Here is a 27,213-nt window from a genome sequence, read left to right on the forward strand (position 1 = left end):
TCTCTCTCTCTCACTCTCGCTCTTGCTCTCGCTCTCTCTTTCTCTCCCTCTCTCTCTTCCTCTCCCTCTCCCCCTCCCTCTCTCGCTCTCTTTCTCTCTCTCTTTTTCTCTCTCTCTCTTTCTCTCTGCTTTTGCCCTCTCTTATTGTTTGAGTATTACAAATATTGCACACAATCAGGAGAGTAACAGTAATAAATAATAAGATAGCATCTAACTAAAAGCTGAAACACATTTGTCTCAGACAGTTGATTAGGGTTTGATGAGGGTGGTATAGGATTGTGTGTATATTACTCCATTAGGTTTAATGGCTCTGGTGACAAAGTGAATGGTTATATGGTTCCTCAATACATCTTTCCATGGGGAGACAGGGGCATTGAAAACGTGACGCTGCTCTGATAGATTTTTTTCACTGTTTTCTGTTCTGTGTCTTTGTTTTCAACACACTTCAAAATATTATCATTACTAATTGTAACTAATAACTCTGATGAAGCATCTGCAGACGCCGTGTTACTAATATTAGTTTTCGCACACATTGAATCGTGACTAATTACAATGTTAAACCATTACTCCATTCACTTTTCACTAAATGTGTCAGGACAGTGTAAAATGTCAATTTGTCTAGGATAGGATATTGATTGTGTTCCTTTTTAAAGCAGCATCGGTGTAGAGATTTTGTGCAGAATGTATGCCTTTGTAAAATGTATATTACATGAGGATAAAAGCAACCCCAAATCCAAACTATTGTCATAAATACAGAATGCAATGATTTGAAAATCTTTCAAACCCAATTTCATAACCCAATAACCATATAGAATATTTAAGAATATTTAAGAGATCGTGTAGTGAAAAATTAAAGGTAATTTTAAATTTGATGAATGCAATATGCCATGATTATCACTAAGTAATATCCCCTCTACTTTTAACAACAGTCTATATACAGTATGTCTGGGAACTGAGGAGACAAGATGCTTGAGTTTTCGGAGTTTCTTTGTTGCATAATGTGTTAAATGTTTTCAAATGTAAAATGTCTGGATTACAAGCAGCCCAGTTCATCAGATGGACTTTTCTTTTCTACGAATCCATGTAGTAATAGATGCAGTATGTACTGTAGTTTAGCATTGTCTGGCTGAAATATGCAAGCCTTTTCCTGAAAAAGAGGCATCTAAAACATGCATATACCTTTCAGTATTGATTGCGCCTTTCCAGATGTGCAACTGCTAATTCCATTGGCACTAATGCACCCCTATACCATCAGAGATGCAGGCTTTTAAACTGAGTGCTGATAACAAGCCAGATGGTCCCTCTGCTTTTTATTCCGGAGAATGCAGCATCTATGTTTTCACAAAAAGAATTTCAAATTTCTATTTATTTAACAACAGAAGAGTTTTTCATTTTGCCTCAGTTCCTTTTATATATGTGTGTATATACATATACACACATGTTAACAAAAATATTGAGCCACTTGACTTTTCCTGCCAGATGTGTTTTTCCAACATTGAATGATTTACATGGTTTGGAGTGGAAGATCTTGAGTGGCCTGCTATAAAGTTACCAGTAAGTTTTTCAGTAAATGACTGTAATATCTGTTGTATATGTTAGAAGCCACAGGTTTTACAGAGGACCAGCTCCTTCCACAGATTCAGTTATGGCTTAGTGAAAAGTAGCTTTAATCTTTGACTCATGTCTTTGAGTACTATACATATTAAAATTGCAGGCCATTTTAAAATAATTTAGCTTTCTACTTATCCCATTTCCTGCAAATAAAATATTTGGAAAAAATATTATCCAACATGTCAAACTGCATATTGTCTAGAATTTGTCTTTAATAATAAAAAATAAAAAAACAAGCAAAAAAAAGCATTGTGAATACACAGAGCACAGGAGTGGGTTTCCACACTATCTCGTTTAGTATTTCTTTAAAGCTGCTTTGTTAAAATGTCCATTGCTAAAAACATTATACAAATAAACATGAATTGAAAAAGGTTGAACTTTTAGCACAGTAACATTTGCAATCTAAAAATGAATTTTGTTTAAAATAAAAATCAATACCCACAACAGAAGTATTTAGGGACAGCGTCTCGAAATAAATACAAGAGGCTGGCACCAGACTGTGATGAGATGAGAGAGAGAGAGAGAGAGAGAGAGAGAGAGAGAGAGAGAGAGAGAGATTTCTCTGATTGATATTCATATAATCAGGCGCCTTGAGGAAGTGAGATCCAGGGAGGCTATCACTTCTCTCCAGCAATCAGAGGCTTTGTGCCAAAAATCAAAGCCCAATGAAAGACATATTTAGACATATTCAGCCACCTTTAGACATTTGTGATACAGGCAATATATAGACATGTCTTTGATGTTGTCTGAAGGTAATTTTATTACCATAATATGGTATGTTTGTTTATTGATGCTTTGTATGAAATTATTAAACACTGCCTGATAGGAACAATTATAGATTTATGCTAATATAGGCAGTTTTGCCACCAGGATCAATAAGAAATGTATTGATTACTATAATTATAAATTACTTATCAAAAAAAAAATATCGGTTTATATATATATATATATATATATATATATATATATATATATATATATATATATATATATATATATATGAACATTATTTTAAAAGGAAAATAAAGTACTTTTTTGTGAATTGTACCCTAAAAATGAAGTAACACCCTCATCCCAAAATAAACACTATGTAGCTGAGTCCACTGAATGTAGGAGACAAGAGACAGGGTTGAATCAGTTGCAGTAGGAACCACACAGTAAGGATCAATGAGCTGTGTTTGGATCTGGTCAATATTTTGCCACAGGACAAATACCCATTTAGAGTAGTAACACAACCATTGCAAAGCCACATCATGCACAGATCCAGGGAGTTGTTGTTGTTGTTTTTATTTATATATTATCCCTACACATTCTCATATACATATGCAGTTAGAAATAGAATTTAATTGTAAACATACCTTTTTTGTGAAAGACTAGATTTCCTCACTTTTTTTGTAATGATGAAGCACTATTGAGTGGGAAATGATACCTGAATCCACCCACTTTTCAGCTCATTTACCTGCTATTTATGTCTGAGTAAATTGCTCAACAGATAATCCACTTCATTGGTTTTCTCTCTCGGACTCTAGCAGTGACAAATGCGGCTGTTTACAAGAAAGGGTGGAAAAATGAGAGAGGAAGTGAAGCACTCAGGATTTTTATAATATAGCTCATAAGTTTCTGCACTTGTGTACAAATGTGTGAGAGAGAGAGAGAGAGAGAGAGAGAGAGAGAGAGATCGAGAGAGAGAGAGAGATCGAGAGAGAGAGAGAGAGAGAGAGAGAGAGAGAGAGAGAGAGAGAATGAAAGAGGGGGTCATTCTGTCTGTGGATGTAGCTACAGAGTGTTTAGCAAATAAAGCAATATGCTTTAAAATTTCTGCTTTAATGGTTTGCTCTAGTAATCTCTTCACAGCAGGAAATACTAATGTAGGTCTTTACATGACAATAATATGAGATGAATCTTCTAACAAGCGTATCAAATATAAATAAAACCTCCTAAAATATCAGTTATTTACTTTTATTCCCAGTATAAGCATTAACCTCAATTGTTTGATTGATATGGTGTTGCTTCATGTAGCATATTAGTTTTTGAGCATATAAAGTCCTTCACAGTAGTATTTTTGTTGGGCTGTAGGGAAAAAGGTACAATTCTCTGTCATTATACTTTGTGTAAATTTATTATGCACCTTTTACTTAGAAAATGGTTTATTCTAAAGCAAATAAAATACTTACAGTTCAGTTATGTTTTGTAAATTTTTGATGTACATCATATCCACATTTAGAGGTGATAAATACATATTACAGGTACAGATAAGAGTGAGGAAACCACACTGGCAACCGTGAAAGACACAGTTTATAGCTTATTAAAAACATTTTTTTAATAACTTCCTTTCTACGTTCAGATGTAAAACACATACTGTATGAAAAGGGCAATATTTTGTGCATATTTTTACAGTAACACTTCCTGCAATGTGTTTGTTCAGCAGGTATAATAGCAGTTGCAATTATACATTCATTTCTAGGTGTAATGTAGAATTGCCAGTTCATGCGCCCAGAGGAATTTTACATGATGGGAAGCAAGATATATTTTTATGGCAAACTTTATATAGCAAGACTTTAAAGCTCACTCAGGACAACTACCAGTGTTTACTGTATTCACACTCTATGTTCATCTCTTAGTTAAGACCAGAAAGTGAGGAGACAGTAAATACATAACATGATGTTTATAAATATGAAAATTACCATTAGATATGGTTATGTTTATATCCAAATAAGATATGGCAAATAAAATATTGCTTGTTTTTTTTGTTTTAAGCCATTAAAATTCGGCTAAGATCGATGTAATTTGTGTTTTAAACTTTATGTATAAGTCATTGTTTTTTAACTTTTAATGCACTTTAAGTTGGACTTGGTTCCAGCTCTTTCAGGACACAATGAGGAATTTGTAGTTTAAATCAAATTAAAGTGGATCCCATGTGGAACAAATGCGATATCTCCATTTTGCTGTAGTTAGTATATTTATTATGATCTCATCTGTAAATACGAATAATGTCATCAACTGATAAGAATATCTAAAAATGAGACCGTTTTTCTAATGGCACTTTTACTTTTAAGTTCTCTGTGTTCTGCTTGATAATTTCGTGCACTGTTTATGTGTCCATGTACCAGCGTCTCATATTATCCTTTGTTGAAAATGTTCAAAGAGCTGGCAAAGCAGTAGCCCTCACAAGATCACCGTGTGCCTGTGTACGTCTCAGACCACTTTTTGAAAGGCTTTGAAGCTAGCACCAGGCCTAGCAAAAAACTCATGGATGGCAGCCAATTACATGAAAATTGTTCTCTCTACTTCAGATGATTCTTTTGTCATGCTATTCTCCTCCATCTCTCCACCAAATGTGAAAGAGCACCTTATTTTCTACCATTGAAGATTATAATGGTTTGTAATTTTAAAAGTATGAATAATAATCTGAACTTGCACCAGACATCATAACATAAAAAATATATAATGCTTAAGACTTTTTTGTTGTTTTTGTTTCTGTTCCCAACAATCCCAGCACCTGTAAGATCAGTGATGAGATCAATGAAACAGAAATGGGTGGTGGTGTAAGGGTATAATAATTCAACAACAAAGCATGTCACCCCTCGTGCAGCAAGAGAAGTACATTTAAAGGTAAACAGGAACATGTGGCCAATTAAAAGAGCATGACGGATGGCAGTAACAACATGGCGACTGACAGCTTTTCAGGGCTACCTGCGGACGGTTTATAAATAGATCCTGTGCCAGACAGAATATTGTTTTTTGCCATCTCACTGTCAGCTGTGTACTGCTTAATGGGTGGCTCTACTGTTTGATTTTTGTTGAACAATATCCAACATTTAGGCTGACTATTTTAGCTTGCTGCTTATACTTGTTTATATATTAATATTTGTCTTCTGGTGGAGCATCAAATTTATAAAAACTAAAATTATGCAGATTGTAAATATTACTGTTTGTCACATAGGCCCCAATTTTAGATATGTGTAGCATTTGTCATGTTTAAAAACTCCAATAAAGTGATATACTTTTATTTAGAATAAATGTTAAAAAAAATGTACCATATTCAAAATACTTTTGACTAAACTTGTCTGCTATACACTGCAGAGATGATCACACCTTCTTGTAAAAAATAGTGGGAGATCTTTAATGCTCTTCAGCTACTTTACTGATCATCAGTATAGAGTTTCTTTCAAAGATCAGTGGCATCATGAATTCCCAAAAATACACGGATATTTTGTCCGAAACTCTAGAGGCATCTAAAAGACAATGTTTTCAACATGAGTCATCCAAAAAAACACATCAAAATAAAAAGCTCACTAATGTAAAGTCTGTTGAAAACCTGTGGACTGAGATTAAGAGAGGGCTGTTCACAAAATCATACCTACCATTAACCTTAAACATGAGGAAATATACTTCTTTAAATGTAATGCTTAACAATTATTAATATTATTCATTTTCTTATTATTAATGGTTAAAATTAAGGTCCTTGCTTTTACTACAACCAGAGTTCCGAAGAAGATGCAATGATTTCCAAATCTCATAAACCCAAATTTTATCTATAAAAAGAATAAATAAATAAAAATGTTCAAACTTAGGAGCTGTACCATTTTACAGGAAATAAGTGGGTAAATTTAAATTTAATGGCTGCAACAGGTCTTACGAATGTTGGGACAACCAGAAAATTTAAAAGTATCTATTTCCATCATTTGCATCTATTACTGCAGCATGGTTTTATAGTAGAAGTGTCCAAGCGCTGAACTGGTCTGCCAATTCAAATTGCTTCCACTATTTGAAAACATTTGGTGCATCATGAAACAAAAAATACAACAAAGAAGACCAAGGACTGTTGAGCAGGCAGAAACTTATATCAGACACAACTGCGACAGTATTCCTTCCTTTTACAGATTACGTGTTTGTTTGTTTTTATCACCTATGTCACATCGGCATACATTTTCCTTTCCTAATATGCTAACTCTCAAACAAACATGAATGTTCTCTTAATGTAAACTTTAATAGGATTTCTCATTAAAACAAATCTATTAGCAAATATATGTAACTTGAATTATATGCATCTTGTAGGGCTGCAACTAACGATTATTTTGATGATTGATTAATCGGACGATTGTTTTTCGATTAATCAGATAAAAGATCATTATACAGTTTTTGTTTGCCGTGGTGATGTTTCACCTTTATCCGTGACATCAATGTGTTCTTTTTTCATTTGCTCATTCATCACTGTGGTTCTTTAATGCAACACAAGCTCAGCTTTGCATAACTTGTTTTGTTGATTTAATATGAAATGGTCCCTTGGATGACTTTGGACGCACACTTTTTCCTGCTGCCAGTTGACCTGTACACTCTGCCATTTTGCAAGCGGCTGTTATCTTCTAATTGGTAACTTGAGCAGGCCAACTAATCGATAATTACATTTGTTGAGAACAAATTTCATTATAGATTATTATCGATTTAATCGATTAGTTGTTGCTGTCCTAATGGTTTGTCATCTGGATGTTCATTTTACTTTGTTAGAAATGTCCTTTGCAAATATGCCAAAACATTGCACAGACACTTAGTAACTTAACTGTATATTAAAGTCATCTACATTTAAATGTTTGATTTCATGTTAAAACTAATTGTTTACAAGAAGTGAAACATGCATTTTCATGCAGAGTTGTAACTTCATTACAAAAAAAAATAAATAAAACTATTATCTGTTTTTTTTTTTTTTTACTATTTCAGAGACCTCATCGGTTACATTATTACACATTTTCAGTTTGGGACAAGCATTAAATTTTGGTGTGTTTTCTTTCCTTTTTTTTATTTTTTACTAAACATAACTTTACTCATGAAATGTATTTGTAAAAGGGTTGAGGTCTCTTGTTTTCTCCCTCTTTTTTTTTTTTTTTTACTTTTAGATATGCGAGTTTTGGCAGTTACATTATTCCATCATTTTTGACTCCAGTTTGGGACAATCACTGCACTGTTTCAAGTTCCAGATCAGGAGAAAGTGCAAACTGATTACCATACCATGCAAAGATATCTTAATGTTACTTAAAAAATTTAAAAGTAATGTTTAAGGTTGCAATGTTACAGTTGTGTTACATTATGTTTAATGTTAGATTTGATTCCTTGTTGATCTCTGTTACTTGTTGGCACACAGATTTTAAACAATTGCTTTAATTTAGGTACTGCATCATGTCCTGCTGCTTGCTCTTTTAAATCCAGAAGCATTTGTAAACCAACAATAAATGTTTGAAAATGACCATTTATTTAATAGAATTAAGGAAATGTAAGGTAGTTGTATAAAGTAAGTAATAAAAAGTTATTAGAAAAGAGTACATTTTATGTATTTCATCAGTTTACCTAACGTTTATTTAATTTATTCAAAGACACACACACAGAGAGACATACACAGTGTATACAGTGTATATATGTATGTGTGTATGTATGTATGTATGTATGTATGTATGTATATATATATATATATATATATATATATATATATATATATATATATATATATATATATATGTGTGTGTGTGTGTGTGTGTGTGTGTGTGTGTGTGTGTGTGTGTGTGTGTGTTATAAATACAAGTATAAACATCCTATACCCATGTTTATGTATTCTATACGCATATACTGTGTGTGTATTTGCGAGAACTGCACTGCCTGGTATCCATCTAGCGAATCTCCGCTCTCTACCCAGCAAAATGGACGAACTTCTCCTGCTCTCCTAAACAAAAATAAAGACTTTTTAAACTCTGCTGCTCTGTATTTGACTGAAACCTGGCTGGATGAAGCCATTCCGAACAGCGCGTCACATCTGCTACATCTGTACATCTCCAGCTGTTCAGAGCGGATCACGACACTGAATCTGCGGGGAAATCGCGAGGCGGTTCGATATGCTTTGACATTAGTGAAAGCTGGTGTACGGATGTAACAGCATTGAAGAAGTTGTGCTGTCCTGATCTAGAAGCGCTCTTCATCAACTGTAAACCTTCCTACTCACCGCGAGAGTTTTCCTCTGTCATTCTGGTCAGTGTTTACACTCCTCCGCAGCACTGCAACAGCTGGCCGATCAGTCCACAGACCCTGAGCAACAACACCTGGACTCTGCTCTAATTATCCTTAGGGACTTCAATAAAGCAAACCTCGCACGAGAACTTCCAAAATTCACGCAGCATATTACATGTCCTACCAGAGACAAAAACATTTTGGACCACTGCTACAACACAATAAAGGATGCATATCGCTCCATCCGCTGAGCTGCTTTATATCTCTCTGACCACTGCCTGGTTCATCTTCTCCACACATACAGACAAAAAGTTCAATCTGCTAAGCCTGTAGTACGGACAGTGAAAAGATAGACCAGTGAAGCAGATCGGGCATTACAAGCCTGTTTTGACTGCAATGATTGAAGTGTTTTTAAAGCTGCTGCCTCTGATATGGAGAAACTCAGACTGTTACATCTTATTTCAGCTTCTGTGGGGAATATCCATTCCTACCAGGAACAACAGTTAGACATTTAACATACAACAACAGTAAATCATGGTTCACAGCCAGACTCAGACAGCTTCTTTGGGCCAAAGAGGATGCCTACAGGAATGGGGACAAAATCATGTACCAGGAACACACTTATAAAGGAGATTAGAGTGGCTAAGATGAGCTTCTCTAAAAAGCTGGAAATTCAGTTTTCAGCCAACAACCTTTCTTCAGTGTGGAAAGACCTGAGAAACATCACAAGAGACCATCCACCAGCTCTGTAGGGAATCAACAACTGTTTAATGATCTGAATGAGTTCTACTGCAAATTTGAAACACCTGGTCTCACACCTTACACCTGTCCTGACCATCTCATCACTCAACCAACACCCCCCCCCCAAGACCAGCTGGCGTCCATATTTTCACAGATCTTTAACAGATCACTGGAACTGTGTGAAGTGCCTCCCTGCCTGTTGTCTGGTGGGGTCATAACATGCCCAAAAAAGTGAAGATGATTGTTGATTTCAGGAAAAACCACCAACTCTGAGGGCTTGAAGTGAGACAATCACATCCACTAACGTTAAAAAGGTGCAACAGAGGATGTACTTTCTTTGTCAGCTGAGGGAAGTTCAACCTGCCACAGGAGCTGCTTATTCTTCGATAACTGTCTGGTTTGGCTCAGCTACACAATCAGACTTCAGAAGATTACACAGGACCGTTCGAACGGATGAAAGAATTATTGGTGCTCCCCTGCCCAATCAAAAACTGTATACATCCAGAATAATAAAGGCCTCAGAATATCATTCTGGATCGCTTACATCCAATTTATATGTTTTTTTTAACTTTTGCTGTCTGGCTGACGCTACAGGGCACCAAGTCCTGGGATAGCCAAGCACAAGAAAAGTTTCTTCCCTCAGGAAATCTACCACATGAACACTTATATGCTTTCCTCCTACTTATTTACTTCTTTAGTTTTCTGTGCAATATTACTACTTATTTCTGTTTCTTTATAAAAATGTGCAATAACAATTTTTGTAAATTATTATTTTACTGATAATTTTTTTTTATCTTTTTTTTTTTTTTAATCAAATGTGCAACTGTAAGCTTATGTCATCAAAACAAGTTCTTCAGAAGAAGCTAAACAGTGGTAACTTTGTTGAGACTTGTTACCATCAAATTCAATATTGCCTTTTATTTCCTTAACGTGGTACATTTCCTCATTCAATATATATTATATGTTCTATTGTGAATAAACTATATGTTTATGAGATTTGCAAATCATTGTATTCTGTCTTTATGTACATTTCACACAGCATCCAAAACAAAACAACTTTTTATTTTTTTTGTTATTGGGGTTGTAATATGTTAATTTGACCAAACTAAAACATATAAATTAGTTTGAATTTATATTTTAATTGTAAATGATATTACAATTTCGAGCAGCAGATTTAAGGTTTAGCAGTATATTAGGATTCATCTGTCCTTAAATAAATGTAAAGCTAGTTAAATTAATCATTTTATTCACTCTTCATGTTGTGTATGCTTTCAAATGCATATTCCAGTGCACATTAATCGAAACTGGTAAATGTCCTGTTTCAGTGTCCACAAAAGTGAGCTTTTATTTAAAAACTTCACCCTTAAATTTTTCAGATCTCGAGTTGATACACCTCTGAGATACCTGCTAATATTGTAGAAATTCGGTTCTGCGCATGCCCAATTCACTCGCACATAAAATCCATGCGTGTTTGCATTATTTAATGGTGCAACCATTTAAATAAAATAAGAAATAAGCACAAACCTAATAATTTACACTATTTAAATATTGTATATTTACATTTCCGAGCTGTAATAAAAGACACTAACATAATCGGCCCAAAGTGTTTTTTTACACTATTGAAACAGTCTATACATAAATTCCCTGGTGTAAAAATCTTTTTATTATTATTATTGTTTTACTTATTTGACTAAAAAAAAACAGGTTTTGTTCGGTTCGCTTCTTTCTCACTATCCACCGCTACTGCACGCGAGCGCTGTCGTTTCCTTCCTGACCTTTGAACCTTGGCTGAATTATCCAATCAGATTGAAGCTTGTTGAGTCGTGGAGGAGAAGTTCGGCTGCTAAATGCTAAGTCAACATGGTGAGTGACCCTCTGTCGAAATGTGAAAAAAACGTGTAAATAGTTGAGTATTTTTGCGATGGAGCAGTGTGAGGGTTAATTAGAGAAGCTATTTTCAGCCTCGTGGAGTTTAGAACAGGTTATATGTATTGAGTTGAGCGGGTTTGGGAGCGTTAGCGGCTGTAGCTAGGCGCTGCGGCGCGTGCCGGATGAATGAGCGCCGTTAGCGCGCGCCCTGTTGTTACGTCCCGGGCGTCTGTTTGTGATTGTAAACAAGCCTGTAAACATGTTCGTGTCTTAATGTTCTATATTCCGGGTATTTTCTTCCCAATTTCATGACTATAGGTACAGGTGTTTTAGTAAAATCGGGCTCGTTAGCTCACGGTGTTAGCGACACCACGGAGTCGGATTGTCTCTCACACAGCGTGCAGTAAAACACCGAGGAGATCCGATTTCAGCTGTATAATTCACACATGGATCTCCGAGCTGAACTGATGTACACACTCAGCTCACACATTTCACTATGAAGCTTAGAGTCCCATCTGGCTAAACAATGATCTAGGGTTTAGCTAACTGTAGCTACATTGGATGAAGTTTAGCTTTCCATTAGTAAAAGATTCACTTTGTCTATAACAAACTCGGCTCCTGGATTTGTTCATTTACATGTGCCGTATATGAGAAATGCCATTTGAAAAATCAGGACCAGCTTTGTGTCTTTCATTAGGTCTATACATTGCTGTATTCTAGGTTTTGAAGTCTATTGTACAATACATTGAATCGTTTCTCATTGTACTAGAAGATTCAAAATACGACTGCATTAGTCGAACAGGTCGCAGAGAAATGTTAATGAATGAGAGGATTGCAAATTTCATATAATTTTTGGCCCTTAATCAAGTTTGATTTATGGCTTTTCACATAAAAAGCTTTGGCCTCCACTGCAGTATGTAGTGAAATGTATAATCTCCTGAAGTGCAAGATTACCAGTGACTAGACTAATAAACCCACATCACACATGTTTTATGTCAATTGATTGCTGATCTTGTTCAGTTGAAATTCTAATTTATTTTGTATTGGTACTAAAACATCTAATTGGCATTTAGTAAATATTTTCTAACAATAAACAGGGTTTATTTTTTAATTCAAAGGCACTCTCAGGAGCACGTTTTACAAACAAGTTTGTTAGGGAAATCCTCTCTTGTTCTAATCTTAAAAAAAAAAAAAAAATGACCATACATTATTATATAAAATATTTTGTGCACCAATACAACATTTTGGAACATCTGTGCGATTTGATTTGAAATTGGAGAACGATCCTGATTGTAGATGATCTAGAACCAGATTTTGTATTGTATATAGAAAAAAGTGCAAAGTGTTGTTTTTTCTGTTTTAAGGTTTATAAAGAAAGTATAAAGTGCGTGTACAACCTGCTGGCAGAAATTGATTTCAAACTCAGCAATATGTGATGAGTGCAGAGTTGGAGCCTTGATCAGTTTTAGATAATGTACTGTCGCTGTGAGATTTTTCTTCTGAGTTAATTTTATTTTTATTTTTTTTATTACTACTGATTCGGAGATGATATAGATGCAAAATTTTCCTTTCTACTTGTTGAACAGTGGAAGCACACTTACTGGTGTAGTTTACCCTGTACACAGGTGAAGTGTAGTCATTAATAGTTTGAACTCTTGTTCATTAAAGTCCTCTACTGATGGGAATAATGCTCCAAGCCAAGCACCACCTTATCCTGGAGTCCCTCCATCAGCAATTCCCCCTCCTTTTGTAAGTTGCCATTGAATGTGACATTTCTTTAACAGGTGTTGCCTTTGTTGTGTGATTTTTTTTTTTTTTTTGTTTTGTTTTGTTTTTGTTGAATAAAAATAAATATACACTGTTTTTGTGTGTCATTCGGCCTTAAAAGATGGGACCACCTGGAATACCGCCTCACTTCCCACCTATGGGAATGCCACCGATGGGTCAGAGGCCCCCCAGCATGGCTCCTATTCCTGGAGGGATGATTCCACCACCCATGATGCCCCCGATGGGAGCCCCTCCAATGGGACAGGTAAAGAAAACAGTTTATTAATAAATCATGTAATTACTAATCAGTAAAAAAAGGGCTGCCTGTACAGCTATCAGATCTCAGTCTCATACATTACCAATGTTTACATTTCCATTTATCTGTACTCTGTGCAGCTCTAATGTACCATGTTTATTGTTCATGAGCATTGTCAGCATTGATCTGCTTTTAATGAGGCATATAATTTTATAATATATAATTTTACATGCATAACTAAAAGCTACGTCTCCGCCTCCATGTGATGTCATTTTCAATTAGAAGGTGTTGTGTGGAGAATGTTGGTTGTAAGTGTTCATCTCCACATCACCTCCTGTGCTTTAGTATGAAAGCTAATTTCCTTTATCACGAGAATCAGAGCTGCAGCTTCACATTTCTAAACAGGGGCTTCTAAACTCACACGCACACTTGCACGCGCTCTCTTGCGTCTCACACTGTGTATTAATACCACCCAGCACACTCTGCCACACTGGAGAGAAATTAGCATCTTAGATGAATTTTTCATGGAGCTCTTTTATTAGATGCCAGGCATGATGCCACCGATGATGCCGCCAATGATGCCACCACGCATGCCAGCAGCGACGTTGCAGCCCACAGGACCGGTAAAGTAGTCTCACAGAGCGCCCCCCACTCATCTCTCGGGTTAAAAATAGTTCCTCAGAACCACCAATGGTGTTGGGATTAGCATAATGAACACAGGGGCATGGAGGGAAACTGTACCCATTAAAATTAGCTTTTTTTTTCTTTCTTTCTTTTTTTGGTTTTATAACCTAGCTGTGCCATATCTTTCACTCTTAAAGGTTGAAAGCTATTGCAGTAAAAACAGTCATCCAATTTGCAGTGGTGGACAGTAACGAAGTAAATGTAATTCGTTATGATAATAAGGTAGTTGTTTTGCGTATCTTTGGAAGACTTTAACTTGAATTTAACTACATTTTAGAGTCAAATATCGTACTTTTTACTCAACTACATTTCACAAAACCAGAAAAAAAAAACGATCGTCACAGGAATTGAACCTGGTCAGGACTCGGGGTGTGCACTTACCGCCGGGAAAAGTTCCCTCACTCAGAAAGAAGGTTGGGTGACGTCAAGCTGTTTAAAAATAAATAAAATGTATTATTTATAAAAAAAAAAGGTCATCTCGTTATGAGGATAGTATATGATAATGCATTTGCTGAAAAAGGCTAATAACTGTATCACTTGGGTAATGCTGAGTTGCCTGCTATGCTTTTACACAACAATATTTCTTTTTGCATAACCTAAATTATAGTGTCATTTATCATAATGTGTGTCGCTTGTAACAAAACAATTACAACCTAACTAGTCTAGTTGGATTGTAGTTAAACTTGCACTTATTGGTTTGGGTACCTTTAATTAGGTGATGCCATAAAGTTTTTCTTTAATTGTACTGAATAGGTTCTTAAAAGGGTAATTTAAAAGAACTATATTATAAGGATATAGTTTGTATTTTATGGCTACATTTGGGCAAAGAGTTGGATGGTTCTTAGTTCTGAGAGTTTGATAAATTGTGCACACTGATGTGTATTTAATTGTGCAATAAATGCATTTATGGTGATATTTCTACATGGATTGGAGCTCTCAGAAATGTATTTAAATTTGTGGACTGTTTTGAGTATGTCTTACTCATTCAGTAAGAGTAGCTGAAGCAGAGAGGAGATTTTCAAAGCTGAAACTAATCATTGCGGAGACGTTGGTTCACCCAGGGCCTTATTCAAGCTAGAACCGCTATTGCTGCTTGGTGGTATCTACTTAGCACAAACATACAGTTCAGTCAGTTTAGTATGAAGCAAAACATTTTGAGAAGAATCAATGATGGAAGAAACTCCTGAATCTAACTTTCCATAGCACCCATGGCCTTATTTGATAAATCGTTGAAAAGAAGGTTTTTGGCTCATGATAATTTTAACAGATACCAATCAGTGTTTGACTTTAATAGAATTGTGCTAAGAGTAACATTTTCACCTAAAATGAGTTGATTTAGCAATTTAAAGACACATACTTTTGTACTTTTACTCAGGTGAAAGTTTAAAGGGACTTTTACTGGAGTAATATTTAACCTAATGTATCTCTACTTTTACTCAAGTACATGCTTTATGTACTTTGTCCACCACTGCCAATTTGACAGATTCACTGTGAAACAAATGTATTATAATTGTGCCCGTTTTTACCCTAGTGCTGAATTACCATTTTTTCCAATCAGCAGTGATTATTACAATCAGAGAGATTTTTTTCCCTCAGGGCTTGGAAATGTGAAAGTGTAGACACATAAATACTTTAATATAATGTATGAATGCATGAAGGTTTCTTTCATTCTTCTTGTACTTACATGGCTCAGAGTGTTATTTTACCCAGTGACATAATTATTTGTTATTTAGGATATTGTTTGAATTAATTTTGATCACACTGATGTTTTTGTTTGCATGGATTTGAGGTTGTTTTATTATTATTATTATTATTATTATTATTATTATTATTCATACATTATAAAAACGATTCTCTGTGTCTTCTTTTCCCTTTAGCCCGGTGTTAGTCCTGTGGATACAGCTGGTAAGTCAGCTTAGAAATTAAAATTTTAATATTTTCTCATTATGATTAATATTGTAATTAAAATTTTTTTTTTCCCCTTTTAGCAACTGCTGCTCCTGGAACTACTGTAAGCACAACAAAAAACTAATTAATTACAGATAACTGCAAAAAATAAGTGTTAATAGGGGTTTAATGGTACACTCACCCTGGTTTTTGTCACGGTTCGGTTTAATTTTGGTACAGTTTGGGGGAAGAAATGCAAAGCTAAAAATTGCTTGGTTTTTTTTTTTTATTAACACAGTTTCTTATTATTAACATTTATGATCAACATGTGACATTTAAAACTATTTTAATTGAAATGCATATCCTTAGTTAAATAATATATAAATTAAATTTAGATCAAATAGAATAAACAAATGAATGCAATAAACTTATTTATTATATGGATTGAATTGAATAATCAATTAAAATGGCACAAATTAAATTGATTAAATAAAAAATTAAATAAAAAAAATAAATAGTTTATATTTGTTATATATTACAGGTGTGTGTGAGTTTTACATTTAATATTACATTTTCTAAACTTTTCTACTTATTTCAGCACACTTTAACAAAAGACTTCATTCCTTCTATTTTTCATTTATTCACTCCCTCTATATGCAGAATTGTCATAATTTTCTCCTTTTAAGGGAAATTCTTAAAAGGAGATAATTCTCCTTACAAAAAAAAAGAAGAAAAGCTGTTCTTAAAACATTAAAGAATCCACCGTGCTAGTGTTGGTCACTAGCCACTTCCTGGTTAGCGGCTAATGCGGTGTTATGTGTTATGGATTCTTTAGCGTTTTCATGCATATGCAAAACCTGCGATCTGCCACTTAATATGTTCCAACTCTTTTTTTAAACTCTGTTCCTCACGTAAAATAGATTCCACCGAAAAATGTTTGTATGAATACGTGTACCTTTACACCCCTAGTAGTTAAGAATGATCTTGCTGTTTTGCAGGGTAACATTTTGTAATATTTTTGTTTTTGGGATTGTTTTTACAGAGCACAACAGCAAATGACTCTTCCCCAGATGATCAGCCTAAAAAGGTCAGTATACAGACGGCCTACAGACTCTGTGTTTAAATCTAATGTAAAAAAAAAAATAATAAAAAAAACGATGCCTGGAAAGCTTGAAATAAATGTTGCCAGCTGTTGCTGACACTAGTGACACTAATATAATGTGTATGGCTCCAAGCAGAAATCAGTGTGGACAGAGCATAAGTCAGTGGATGGCAAAACCTATTACTACAACACAGAGACCAAGCAGTCCACATGGGAGAAACCAGATGACCTCAAATCACCTGCAGAGGTAAAAACAGGGCAAATCCTAACTTTATTTATCTAGTGTTTTTGCCCTATTTTGTCCATCTGTTCAAAATGTAATCATTCTTTTAGTTTTATTGATCTTTACTGCTCAAAAGTTCACTGATGTTTATTAATGTTATTGCGGTGTAGCAAATGCTTTCTAAGTGCCCATGGAAGGAGTACAAGTCTGACACTGGAAAGCCTTATTACTACAACTCTCAGACTAAAGAGTCACGCTGGACAAAGCCTAAAGAACTCGAAGATTTAGAAGGTATGTCTTTCAAGTATATTCTCAAAATATTTAACAATAACTGATGGATGTGGGGTTTATAGTTTTTTTGCCTGAGAACTTAATCGGTACAAAGTATCCTCAGAATCCTCTCTTCTTTGACTATTGCATTGCAGAGAATCAGACATGTGACAGAAATAAAAAAAACAAAACCACACGTTATTTTTTGTTATTTTTATGTTTTATTATTGATTCATCAGATTTTCATTTAGATTTTTCACGTCACTAATTAATTCAATACATAGATTTAAAGAGTGACTTTCTCTACATTGTGTGCACAGAAAAAAATAAAAATATATAGCTGAGGATTGGTTGGTTGTGCCAGCATGACAATCTGTACAATGCTGCTTAATAAGCGTCACTTGTTGCATTGTCAAGCATTACTTATTTTTTTATTATTTGTGATTTGTAGTCATAAAAAGTGTTGTATGATCTAATATGAAACTGATCACTGTGGAATGAAATGGCTTGAAGAATAAATTTTCTTTCTAGCTACTGAAAATATGAGCTGGAATTATTGTATGAAGATGTATAAAGAGTCTCTTTTAAAAAGAACTTGTCTTTCTTTCTTTCAGCGATGATAAAGGCAGAGGAGAATGGGTATGAATATTAATATGACCTTAATTGATCATTGCATTTAAAGTAAAACGTTCAAATTCTTTGCTTTTAAGTAAATATTATTGTGTGTGTGTGTGTGTGTGTGTGTGTGTGTGTGTGTTAGGACCGTGGACGTTGTAGCTCCTGGCACCACTCCCACTCTCGCAGCTCACACGGAAACAGCGCTCACTGTGCCAACTGTTCCAGAGGCTGATGCTACCATAGCAACGAGTGTTGCAGAAGAACAGCCATCTCAAATGCCTGTGCAGGGGACTGAGGGAGGCAGTGAAGCAACAGTGGCATCACCCAAGGACACACCCACAACCGAGACCCAGCCCAGGTACACACACACACACACACACACACACACGCATGCATGCACAGTATTTCGATCCTACAGCTGTAAGCTACAATTTGCTAATGGCTTATTCTTGGCTCGCTTTTGCTCGTTGGCACCGTAAACTGATGTTACTGATAGCTATCCTTTCTAGCATGGCCTCAGCATGAACTTCTTTTTCCTCTCACATGAACAGTGTACAACGTTGAAACTCTATCATGTGTGAAAAGTTTCTCACCTAACCAAGGTTCAATGAAAGTGTGACTTTAACTTAGCTAAGTGGCTGATACAGAATATCCCCAGAACCTGGGTAGATGTTTTAAGTGACAAAAACCTGGAGTTTCTGTGAGGTCAGAAATTACTGACTGTTTAAGAATCTGTATATGCCCTTTGATCAAGTCACATAGTGATGTTGCACATCTCCCTTGTTGCTGTTTATTCTTTCATATTATTTTCTGGGAAATGGGTGCCCAATAGATTTTGAGTTTAGTAGATGACAAGAACTTGCTGTCACAGTGAAATAAAATCTCATAAAAGCCAGTATGAATGATTTGTAAAACTACAAACGAAACGATGCAAACTATAAATCACTAGAACTGCAGAAAGTACTCTTTCTTACAGTCGATTCTCACATCCACAGTTCACCAAACTAATAAAATGTTACACACTACAACAGTAAATCAGTTTTTATTAGTCCAACGATAAATCATTACACACATGCTGAAATGTTAACGTGAATTGTTTAGGTAAACAATTTGCCATTTGTATTTTAAAGAACTTAAAGGTTAAGATCTCTGTAGATTATAGATTTATAGATGAATCTTCTGTAGATGATCATCCTAAAAAGATTAAAGGTTTAGCGTAATGTTTTTATTAATGTTTTATCAGTGCTGCTGATATTTATTAATGAATTGTTCATTATATTACAATATGCAAAATAAGACCTCTGATATGAAAATATAATATTGACTAAATCTACTGTTATCAGTACAATCTTAACAATGATTATTCCTTCAGTAATGACACATCTAAAGAAGAAAGGCCGGAGCTGGTGAAGAAAGTGTACAAGTGGAACACCAAAGAGGAAGCAAAACAGGCCTTCAAAGAACTGCTCAAGGAGAAGGTAGAGCTCTTTGCTATTTGTGTACACCCCCCCTCTCTCTCTCTATCTCTATCTCTCTTTTTCTTTGATGCAAGAACCTGCAACTCTAGATCTCTGAAATGCCCGTTGGACCACTTTCTTGGACACACACTTTCTCACGTCATTCCTGTTACAGATATTGCACTCATTTGAGTGATGACCACCTGTATGTGCTTCTATATATAGTGTTTTAATTTGATGCACAAAGCTGTGTTCCTAGGCCCCTGCCAGCTATTCCTAAGGGTGCTCTAATTACCCCGACTGTATGATTAGGGGGTTGAGAGTTGAGGACCACACAATAGGATGCTCCAGTGAGCAGCACTTATAATGAAGGTGTATAAATGGAGGCCTGAATTTGTCTAGTTTCCTTTTTGAACCTGTCACTTCCTACTCACCATCCGCTTTGTCTCTGTCCCCTGCATTTTGTCTCCATCCTGTCTCTCATCTCATGAGGGATGGGGAAGTATTCGAAAAGGTGACTTATGTAAGGTCCTGGCATTTCTAAAAATTATGTTAGTGTCACACATGCCTACTGCACAATTAGGAGAACACATCACCTAGCCTCCTTACAGCCACAGAGGAGCTTCTGGCATTTCCATTATTTCTCTCTCACCCACTCACATACTCACACAGATATTTTTACAGAATTTTCTATTAACCAGTTCTCTGTTCACCAACTTTAAATTTGAAAATTGAGTATTTTGATCTGCCATGATTCTTTTATACTTATTTGGTATAAAACTTTGAGGACATTTTATACCAGCAGTTGTTTGTTTATTTTTTTTAAACCTTATGTTGTCAGTCAGTGTCATTTAATTTTGGCAGATCAGACATGATCCCAGACAAGAACAGCACAGTTTCAAGTTCTATAGCGTTTCTCACAATGGACATCATCTCAGAGTAGCTTTACGGAATGTAAGACTTAAAGTGAATGATGTGTGTTTATCCCTGATGAGCAGCCTAGGGTGACCATGGCAAGGAAAATCCCCCTTAGATGTTTTGAGGGCATGTTATAATGAGGCTGATATGCTGAATTTGTAAAGAACTGCTCTATGGGTTTTGTGTCCAGGGTGTGGCGTCGAATGCGTCCTGGGAGCAGGCCATGAAGATGATCATTAATGACCCTCGTTACAGGTACCTACAGACACTGAAACTACTAACTAAATTTAACCCTGAGACGAATAGATAGTTCATGCCTTGATAACACTGCCTTTATTGCTTTGTCTTCCATCATTAAGTGTGGTGTGTGTTTGTTGACAGTGCTCTGCCCAAGCTGAGTGAGAAGAAGCAAGCATTTAATGCCTACAAGGTTCAGACAGAGAAGGAGGAGAAAGAGGAGGCCAGGATAAAATACAAAGAATCCAAAGAGACATTTCAACGTTTCTTAGAGAACCACGAGAAAATGACTTCCACCACCAGATACAAGTAACAACTTTAGCGTAAATGTTTTAAACAGACCAAGGAGGGGAAAAATACAGAAGCCCATATACTGAATTAAAATCCAACCGGCCTAATAATATGTAGGTCCCGCTTGTGCCACCAGAGCAGCTCTGACCTGTTGAGGCACAGACTGTGAAAGACCTCTACAGCTGTTCTATGCCATCTGGCAACAAGATTTATTTATGCATTGGATTTGTTTGTCCAGCATTGAGAATTTGAATGTTCCTCAAACCATTTATGAAAAAACTGTTGTGGTGTGGCAGAGCGCATTATCCTGCTGATAAGTACAGCAGGATTATCCCAGAGATGCTACAATTCTTTGATTTTCATAACTATTCAAGAAAAGCAATTGTGAATTCAGGCCTATGTGCAAAAGACATACAGATCACCTTTGTCCACCACTAAGTGCATTTAAAGATTGGATACTCTACATTTAACAGTTTTTTAAAATGCTACACCATATCTTTATTCAGAAGCTCACCCATTAATATGTACAATTTTGAGTAATGACAGACTATGAATATATAATACAAGTAACTCATTAACGAGTTCAGTTCATGGTACACTACTTCCTCCTTTTGGCAAACAAATGCACTGCAGCAGTGTTCCTTGGGTGATGGTGTGTGTGTGTGTGTGTGTGTGTGTGTGTGTGTGTGTGTGTGTGTGTGTGTGTGTGTGTGTTAGGAAAGCAGAACAGATGTTTGGTGATCAGGAAGTGTGGAGCTGTGTTCCAGAGAGAGACAGACTGGAGATTTATGATGACGTTCTCTTCTACTTGGCCAAGAAAGAGAAGGTGTGATATATTTACTTGATTTGCTTAATTGTGACTTAGCCGTTATTAAACGTCTACATAATTAATGTCTCATATTTACTTGCATTTATCTAATTTATTTAAAATCACCATGTAGCATTTCATGCTATTTCACACCAATTTCGGGCCTGGCACTTGTAGTTGGGATTGTCCTTTGCAGATTGTTAAATCTGAACTCATTTCATGGAACTGAAGTAACTTTTATAAAAAATGATTAAGCCGTATACAGTATCGCATGGTATTATTACTTATGGTAAATTATTCCATAAATTACATTAACAACAATGAAGGATATTCTTGTATTCAGCATGTACAGATTGAAATCAGTAATTTCAAATACGTCCTTGTCTTGAAATAAGCAGAGAAATTATGCTAATTAAAAAAGACCACTAATACCACATCAGTCTGAAAGAACATATGTACATACATATTGGTTCAGACATAATTGGGTGATGATCTTAAGCCTATTTTCTCTCTGCTGTAGGAACAAGCCAAGCAACTAAGGAAGAGGAATTGGGAGGCACTGAAGAACATCTTGGATAACATGGCTAATGTGACTTACCGCACCACCTGGTCCGAGGCTCAGCAATACCTGCTGGATAATCCCACATTTGCTGAGGACGAAGAGCTACAGAGTATGAAATCACAGACACATATACCAAAGTAGAAGCCAATAATTTGAAAGGGTCCTTCAACACGGTTGTGGATCTCAAGTATATTTGAGCTGTTATGCTGAGTGAAACACGAGACCCTATCTAGAAATGTAGGTCAAGTTCAAATATAGCAGTATATTTAAGACACAAAAATAAAGCTAAATTGAATAAAACAGCTGAATGAAGTGCTGTAACCATATGAGCTTTTTGATGTAGAGTTCATTTTTATTACTACACCTAATGAACAGTAGCTTGTCTAAAGTAATTATTTGCAGCTTTTAGTTTCACTCCATTACTTGCATTGTGATACCCAATCTGTGTGATTAACAGTAAAATACTGACTTAATTGGTTTCTCAAGGGTCATTAGGTTCAACTCGTACAGAAGTGTCTCAGGTGGTGCTCGCTTCCGAATAGTGATATTATAGAGCCGTATGATCTTTGGTTTGATGCCTGGTATAAAAATAAAAGCTGGAGACCCACTGTCTCTGAAAGGCCAAACCGAGCTAATGAAGTATAAGCACTTCTGGGAAGAACACAGTGATGTAAAGCTGTTTGTGTCTGTGGCAGACATGGACAAGGAGGATGCACTGATCTGTTTCGAGGAGCACATCCGTGCACTGGAGAAGGAAGAAGACGAAGAGAAGCAGAAATCTTTGCTGAGAGAGAGACGTAGACAGCGCAAAAACAGGGAATCTTTTCAGGTGACTGACTCGCACCACACACTGGTCATGTATTTATCATTTCTCCAGTAACCTAAATGATTTTAAATGTCATCATTTTAATATACTTTTACAAAAATTGATATTACAAATGCCTGAATTGAGTTGTGATTTAATTTTCTTACATAAAGCAGTATGACTGCATTAACCGTCTGCTTTGTCATGTAGAAATTTCTGGATGAGTTGCATGACCACGGCCAGCTGCACTCTATGTCAGCATGGATGGAGATGTATCCAACCATCAGCTCAGATATCCGCTTTGCTAGCATGCTGGGACAACCAGGTGAGACATGGACACACATCCTGCTTTTCTCTGGCACTAACCAGTTCAGAACACACACACACACACGGAAGTACCACTATTGGTTTCTGATGGATCCTAAATAATTTACATCTGCCTAAAAAGCAACATGGGATTTTCGCTCCTTTTTTGATTTCCAATAAATACACAAACAAAAGTCTGTGTCTGGGAATAAATCCAATAGTAAGAAATTAAATGGTGCATGAATCACAAATGAAATGAATCCTTGCTTATGCACCCATTTTGTTTTGTCCTAATCTAGTTTTATATATATATATATATATGTGTGTGTGTGTGTTTGTATGTATATATGTATAAGTGTGTGTGGTAGCCAGCTAATTAACTTGTTCCCTATAATCTTTGATTATATAACTCTTATTTTGTTTACTTCTAAAGAGAAAGCGATCAGGATATTCAGATCTCACAACAGAACTAATGTTCAGTGTGCACTGAACTGATATTTTGTATATGGTTGATAGAGCATGTTCTCATGTCCATTCCTCAGGCTCTACACCTTTGGATTTGTTCAAGTTCTATGTGGAAGATCTCAAGGCTCGTTATCACGATGAAAAGAGAATCATAAAAGACATTTTAAAGGTGGGGCTTTATTATATGTATTATTTTGCATTACTGCATTTACAGGACTGTTCTTTCACAGTTACAGTTCTGTCGATCTAACAGGATAAGTAATAATCTGAATTTTGTAAACGCTTTGTGTCTGCAGGATAAAAGCTTTCTGGTGGAGATTAGCACCAGCTTTGAAGACTTTGGTTCGGTTATCAGCTCTGACAAGAGGGCCACCACTCTAGATGCCGGCAACATCAAACTAGCCTTCAACAGTGTAAGCATGTAAAACGGTGGTTAATGCTTTATATTATAGCAACTAAAGCAGTATGCAAACTTAACTTTCCCCAATTATTATGACCATCAGCGCTCCTGATGATCTTGAGTAGAAGTGTCTTCATAAATTGTAGCATTGTGAATGTCAAAACACATTTTTGGTCAAATGAATGCAGATTGGAATTGAAATGATTGTTTGCTGTGTTCACATTACAAAGAAAAATCAGTAAAAGAGAGGTCATCTGAAAGCTCATCAGCAGTTCGTTATTAAAGCATGGAGGTTAATGTAGCTTCTGTACTTCTGTGTGAAGCTTCTTGAGAAAGCAGAAGCACGAGAGCGGGAGAGAGAAAAAGAAGAGGCCAGAAAGATGAAAAGGAAAGAGGCTGCCTTCAAGAGTATGCTGAAGCAGGCCACACCCTCACTGGAGCCTGAAACTTCATGGGAAGGGGTATGGGCTGCAATTAGCTGAATTGATCCCCTTTTTTATTTATTTTATTTGTATTATTTTACTTTGAATGCTGCTCATATAATGAGTTTTGCTTTGTCTAAGGTACGAGAGAGATTTCTAAAGGAGCCAGCATTTGAAGACATCACTCTGGAGTCGGAGAGAAAGAGGATATTTAAAGATTTTATGCATGTACTAGAGGTAATGCTCAAATTCTCTTTTAATGTGTTTCAGTTTGCAGATAATCCAATCACCTGGGTTTCATCATCTCATCAAGGTTTAGAAAATGCAAATGAGCCCCACAACTACTGCCGTTTAAATATTTAGTGTTTGAGTTTTCTCTCGTTTTTCTCTTTCGTCTCTATTTGTGCAGCACGAGTGTCAGCACCATCATTCCAAAACCAAGAAACACTCAAAGAAATCCAAGAAGCATCACAGAAAACGATCACGTTCTCGCTCGGTAACCAAACCACAATCTTTCCTCTCGGAAGCAGAAACCCCACACATTCAGCACATACCTAACCAGCCTCGTCACTTTTGCAGGGTTCTGAATCTGAGGACGATGAGTATCACTCGAAAAAGAAGAAGCGCTCTACATCGAAATCTCCGTCAGAGCACTCTTCCTCAGGGGAATCAGGTCGGCATGTCCTTTATTAAACTTTCCCGCTTAGCATTAATCAATAACATCACTGCACAACACACCACATTGAAAACTCCAGCTCCGAAGTTAATCCACTCTCTAACGATAAGACCTTTTAACAACTGGTATTGATGTTCACAGAGAGGAGCTACAAAAAATCCAAGAAACACAAGAAGAAGGGAAAGAAGAGAAGACACAAGTCTGTAAGTTCTGCAGAGATCCAGTGCATTAAAATCTCCTCAGATTCTCTGTTTCTCAATAATCGAATCAATTTATCATGTTTTCTTACTTTGAAAACAGACTTATATACATATTTATTTTACTCTTGTGTATACTAGCTTATATTTTACGACATTTTGTATTATTATTTTGAGGCGTTTTCAAATAGGTTATTATTGCAAGATGGGTTTTTTTGTTATCCTCTAGATTTGAAGATATAAAGTTACAGTAGCTGCTATCTGTAAGCTATCAGTTACTCATAAACTAAAGTTATTGTCTAATAATTTGCCCCTTTTTGATCTCCCTATCCTGCTCTCCATGCAGGCTTCCCCAGAGTCTGATGTAGAAAAGGATAGAAAGGGACGAGACAAAGAAAAGGATAAAGAGAATGATAAGTCCAGAGGGAAAAACCGCAGTGAATCCAAACAGAAATCTCCCAAGAGGAAAGCGCCTAGAGAGGAGGTGAGACTTCATTTCAGCGACTTTCACGAGAGATGTTTGGGCTTCCAATTTTCTCGGCCACAAAAATCTAGAATAGCTGACCCGCTGCTCTGTTTCTCTCTCTTTCTCTCTCAGGGAGGGTGGGACACGTCAGGCAGTGAACTGAGTGAAGGAGAGCTGGAGAAGAGGAGGAGAACTCTCTTGGAGCAGTTAGATGCACCTTAGATGTCCTATACCTGTGTCCATCCACTTTACCCTGTAAAAGCTGCATTCCTCATAAACGTTTGTATGATGACTCAAACAGTACATTTATGCCGTGCATGGACAACGATTCTTTCCCTTTAGGAGGCTTAGGAGGAAGCGCTCACTGATCAGAAATAACCTCCATGTTTCTCTGTAGTTTCTCAGGAGAACTCGGTCAGGGTGCAAAACTGAGTGAGTGCACAAAGTGGTCTTTTCTGGCGACCTGTTTTCCTTATACCGTTTTGTTCTCCTTATCTCCATTGCCACAATTGTTTTTAGGTAGCTGTACATTTATTTTGTAATTGCCAATTGTTTGTCTTAAAATTATTGTTTACAGGTGAAATAAATGCTTGGAACTTTTCCAAAAAAAAAAAAAAAATCAATTAGAATCAAGATGTTTACCGGACAATGGTAATTGTTTAAAGAACTATTTTCAAAAGTATTTTAAACACAAAATACTCACACAATAAACGGTATTATACCACACTGGTGTTCAAGTCTCGGAACTAATTGCTCAGAAGGATTTGATTAATATTGTTGCAGCTCTGAAAGCTTTAAATCACAGGGTTATAATGATGCACATGCACCTGCAATAACAGCTAATTCACAGGGATCGCTGTCATGTTCTTCAAAAAAGTTTCATTAATAGACAAACGTATCATTTGCCGTATTTTTCGGACTATAAGCCGCTACTTTTTTCCCACGTTTTGAACCCCGCGGCTTAAACAACGAAGCGGCTAATTTGTGGATTTTTCCTGGGTTTTTCCCGGTTTCACAAACTTCAAGCCAAAAAACTGAACCCCATAACATTAGACCAATTAAATTTCCGAACGGAAACAAAAAAACGCACCTCACCTGTGTTCTGAGCTGCACGGCAATTTTTAAACGCACGGCGATGCCAAAAGATAAACTCTCAAGAGAAATGGAAGTGAAAGGAAGGAG

At 36.1% G+C, this 27,213-nt stretch overlaps 1 protein-coding gene across 2 annotated transcripts; it reads left to right on the forward strand.

Moving 5' to 3' along the window:
- Window positions 1-11,094: 11,094 nt before the first annotated feature.
- On the forward strand, window positions 11,095-26,757 carry prpf40a (PRP40 pre-mRNA processing factor 40 homolog A). Of its 2 annotated transcripts, XM_046845568.1 has the most exons (27): window positions 11,095-11,208; window positions 12,883-12,963; window positions 13,103-13,246; window positions 13,780-13,860; window positions 15,799-15,826; window positions 15,910-15,932; window positions 16,851-16,895; window positions 17,047-17,157; window positions 17,304-17,424; window positions 18,018-18,042; window positions 18,164-18,379; window positions 19,394-19,499; window positions 20,587-20,651; window positions 20,778-20,942; window positions 21,642-21,750; window positions 22,253-22,403; window positions 22,990-23,123; window positions 23,310-23,424; window positions 23,948-24,039; window positions 24,167-24,283; window positions 24,594-24,731; window positions 24,834-24,929; window positions 25,102-25,188; window positions 25,272-25,365; window positions 25,510-25,571; window positions 25,912-26,049; window positions 26,164-26,757. In XM_046845568.1, exons 1-27 carry the CDS (start codon window positions 11,206-11,208, stop codon window positions 26,251-26,253), a joined length of 2,637 nt encoding a protein of 878 aa, XP_046701524.1. In that variant the 5' UTR covers window positions 11,095-11,205; the 3' UTR covers window positions 26,254-26,757. The 2 variants fall into 2 exon arrangements, with proteins under 2 accessions (XP_046701524.1, XP_046701525.1); XM_046845569.1 differs by lacking the exon at window positions 12,883-12,963 and having other exon boundaries at window positions 11,134-11,208.
- Window positions 26,758-27,213: the final 456 nt, after the last annotated feature.

Source organism: Silurus meridionalis, chromosome 3 (assembly GCF_014805685.1).
Source record: "Silurus meridionalis isolate SWU-2019-XX chromosome 3, ASM1480568v1, whole genome shotgun sequence".
NCBI classification, from domain to species: domain Eukaryota; kingdom Metazoa; phylum Chordata; class Actinopteri; order Siluriformes; family Siluridae; genus Silurus; species Silurus meridionalis.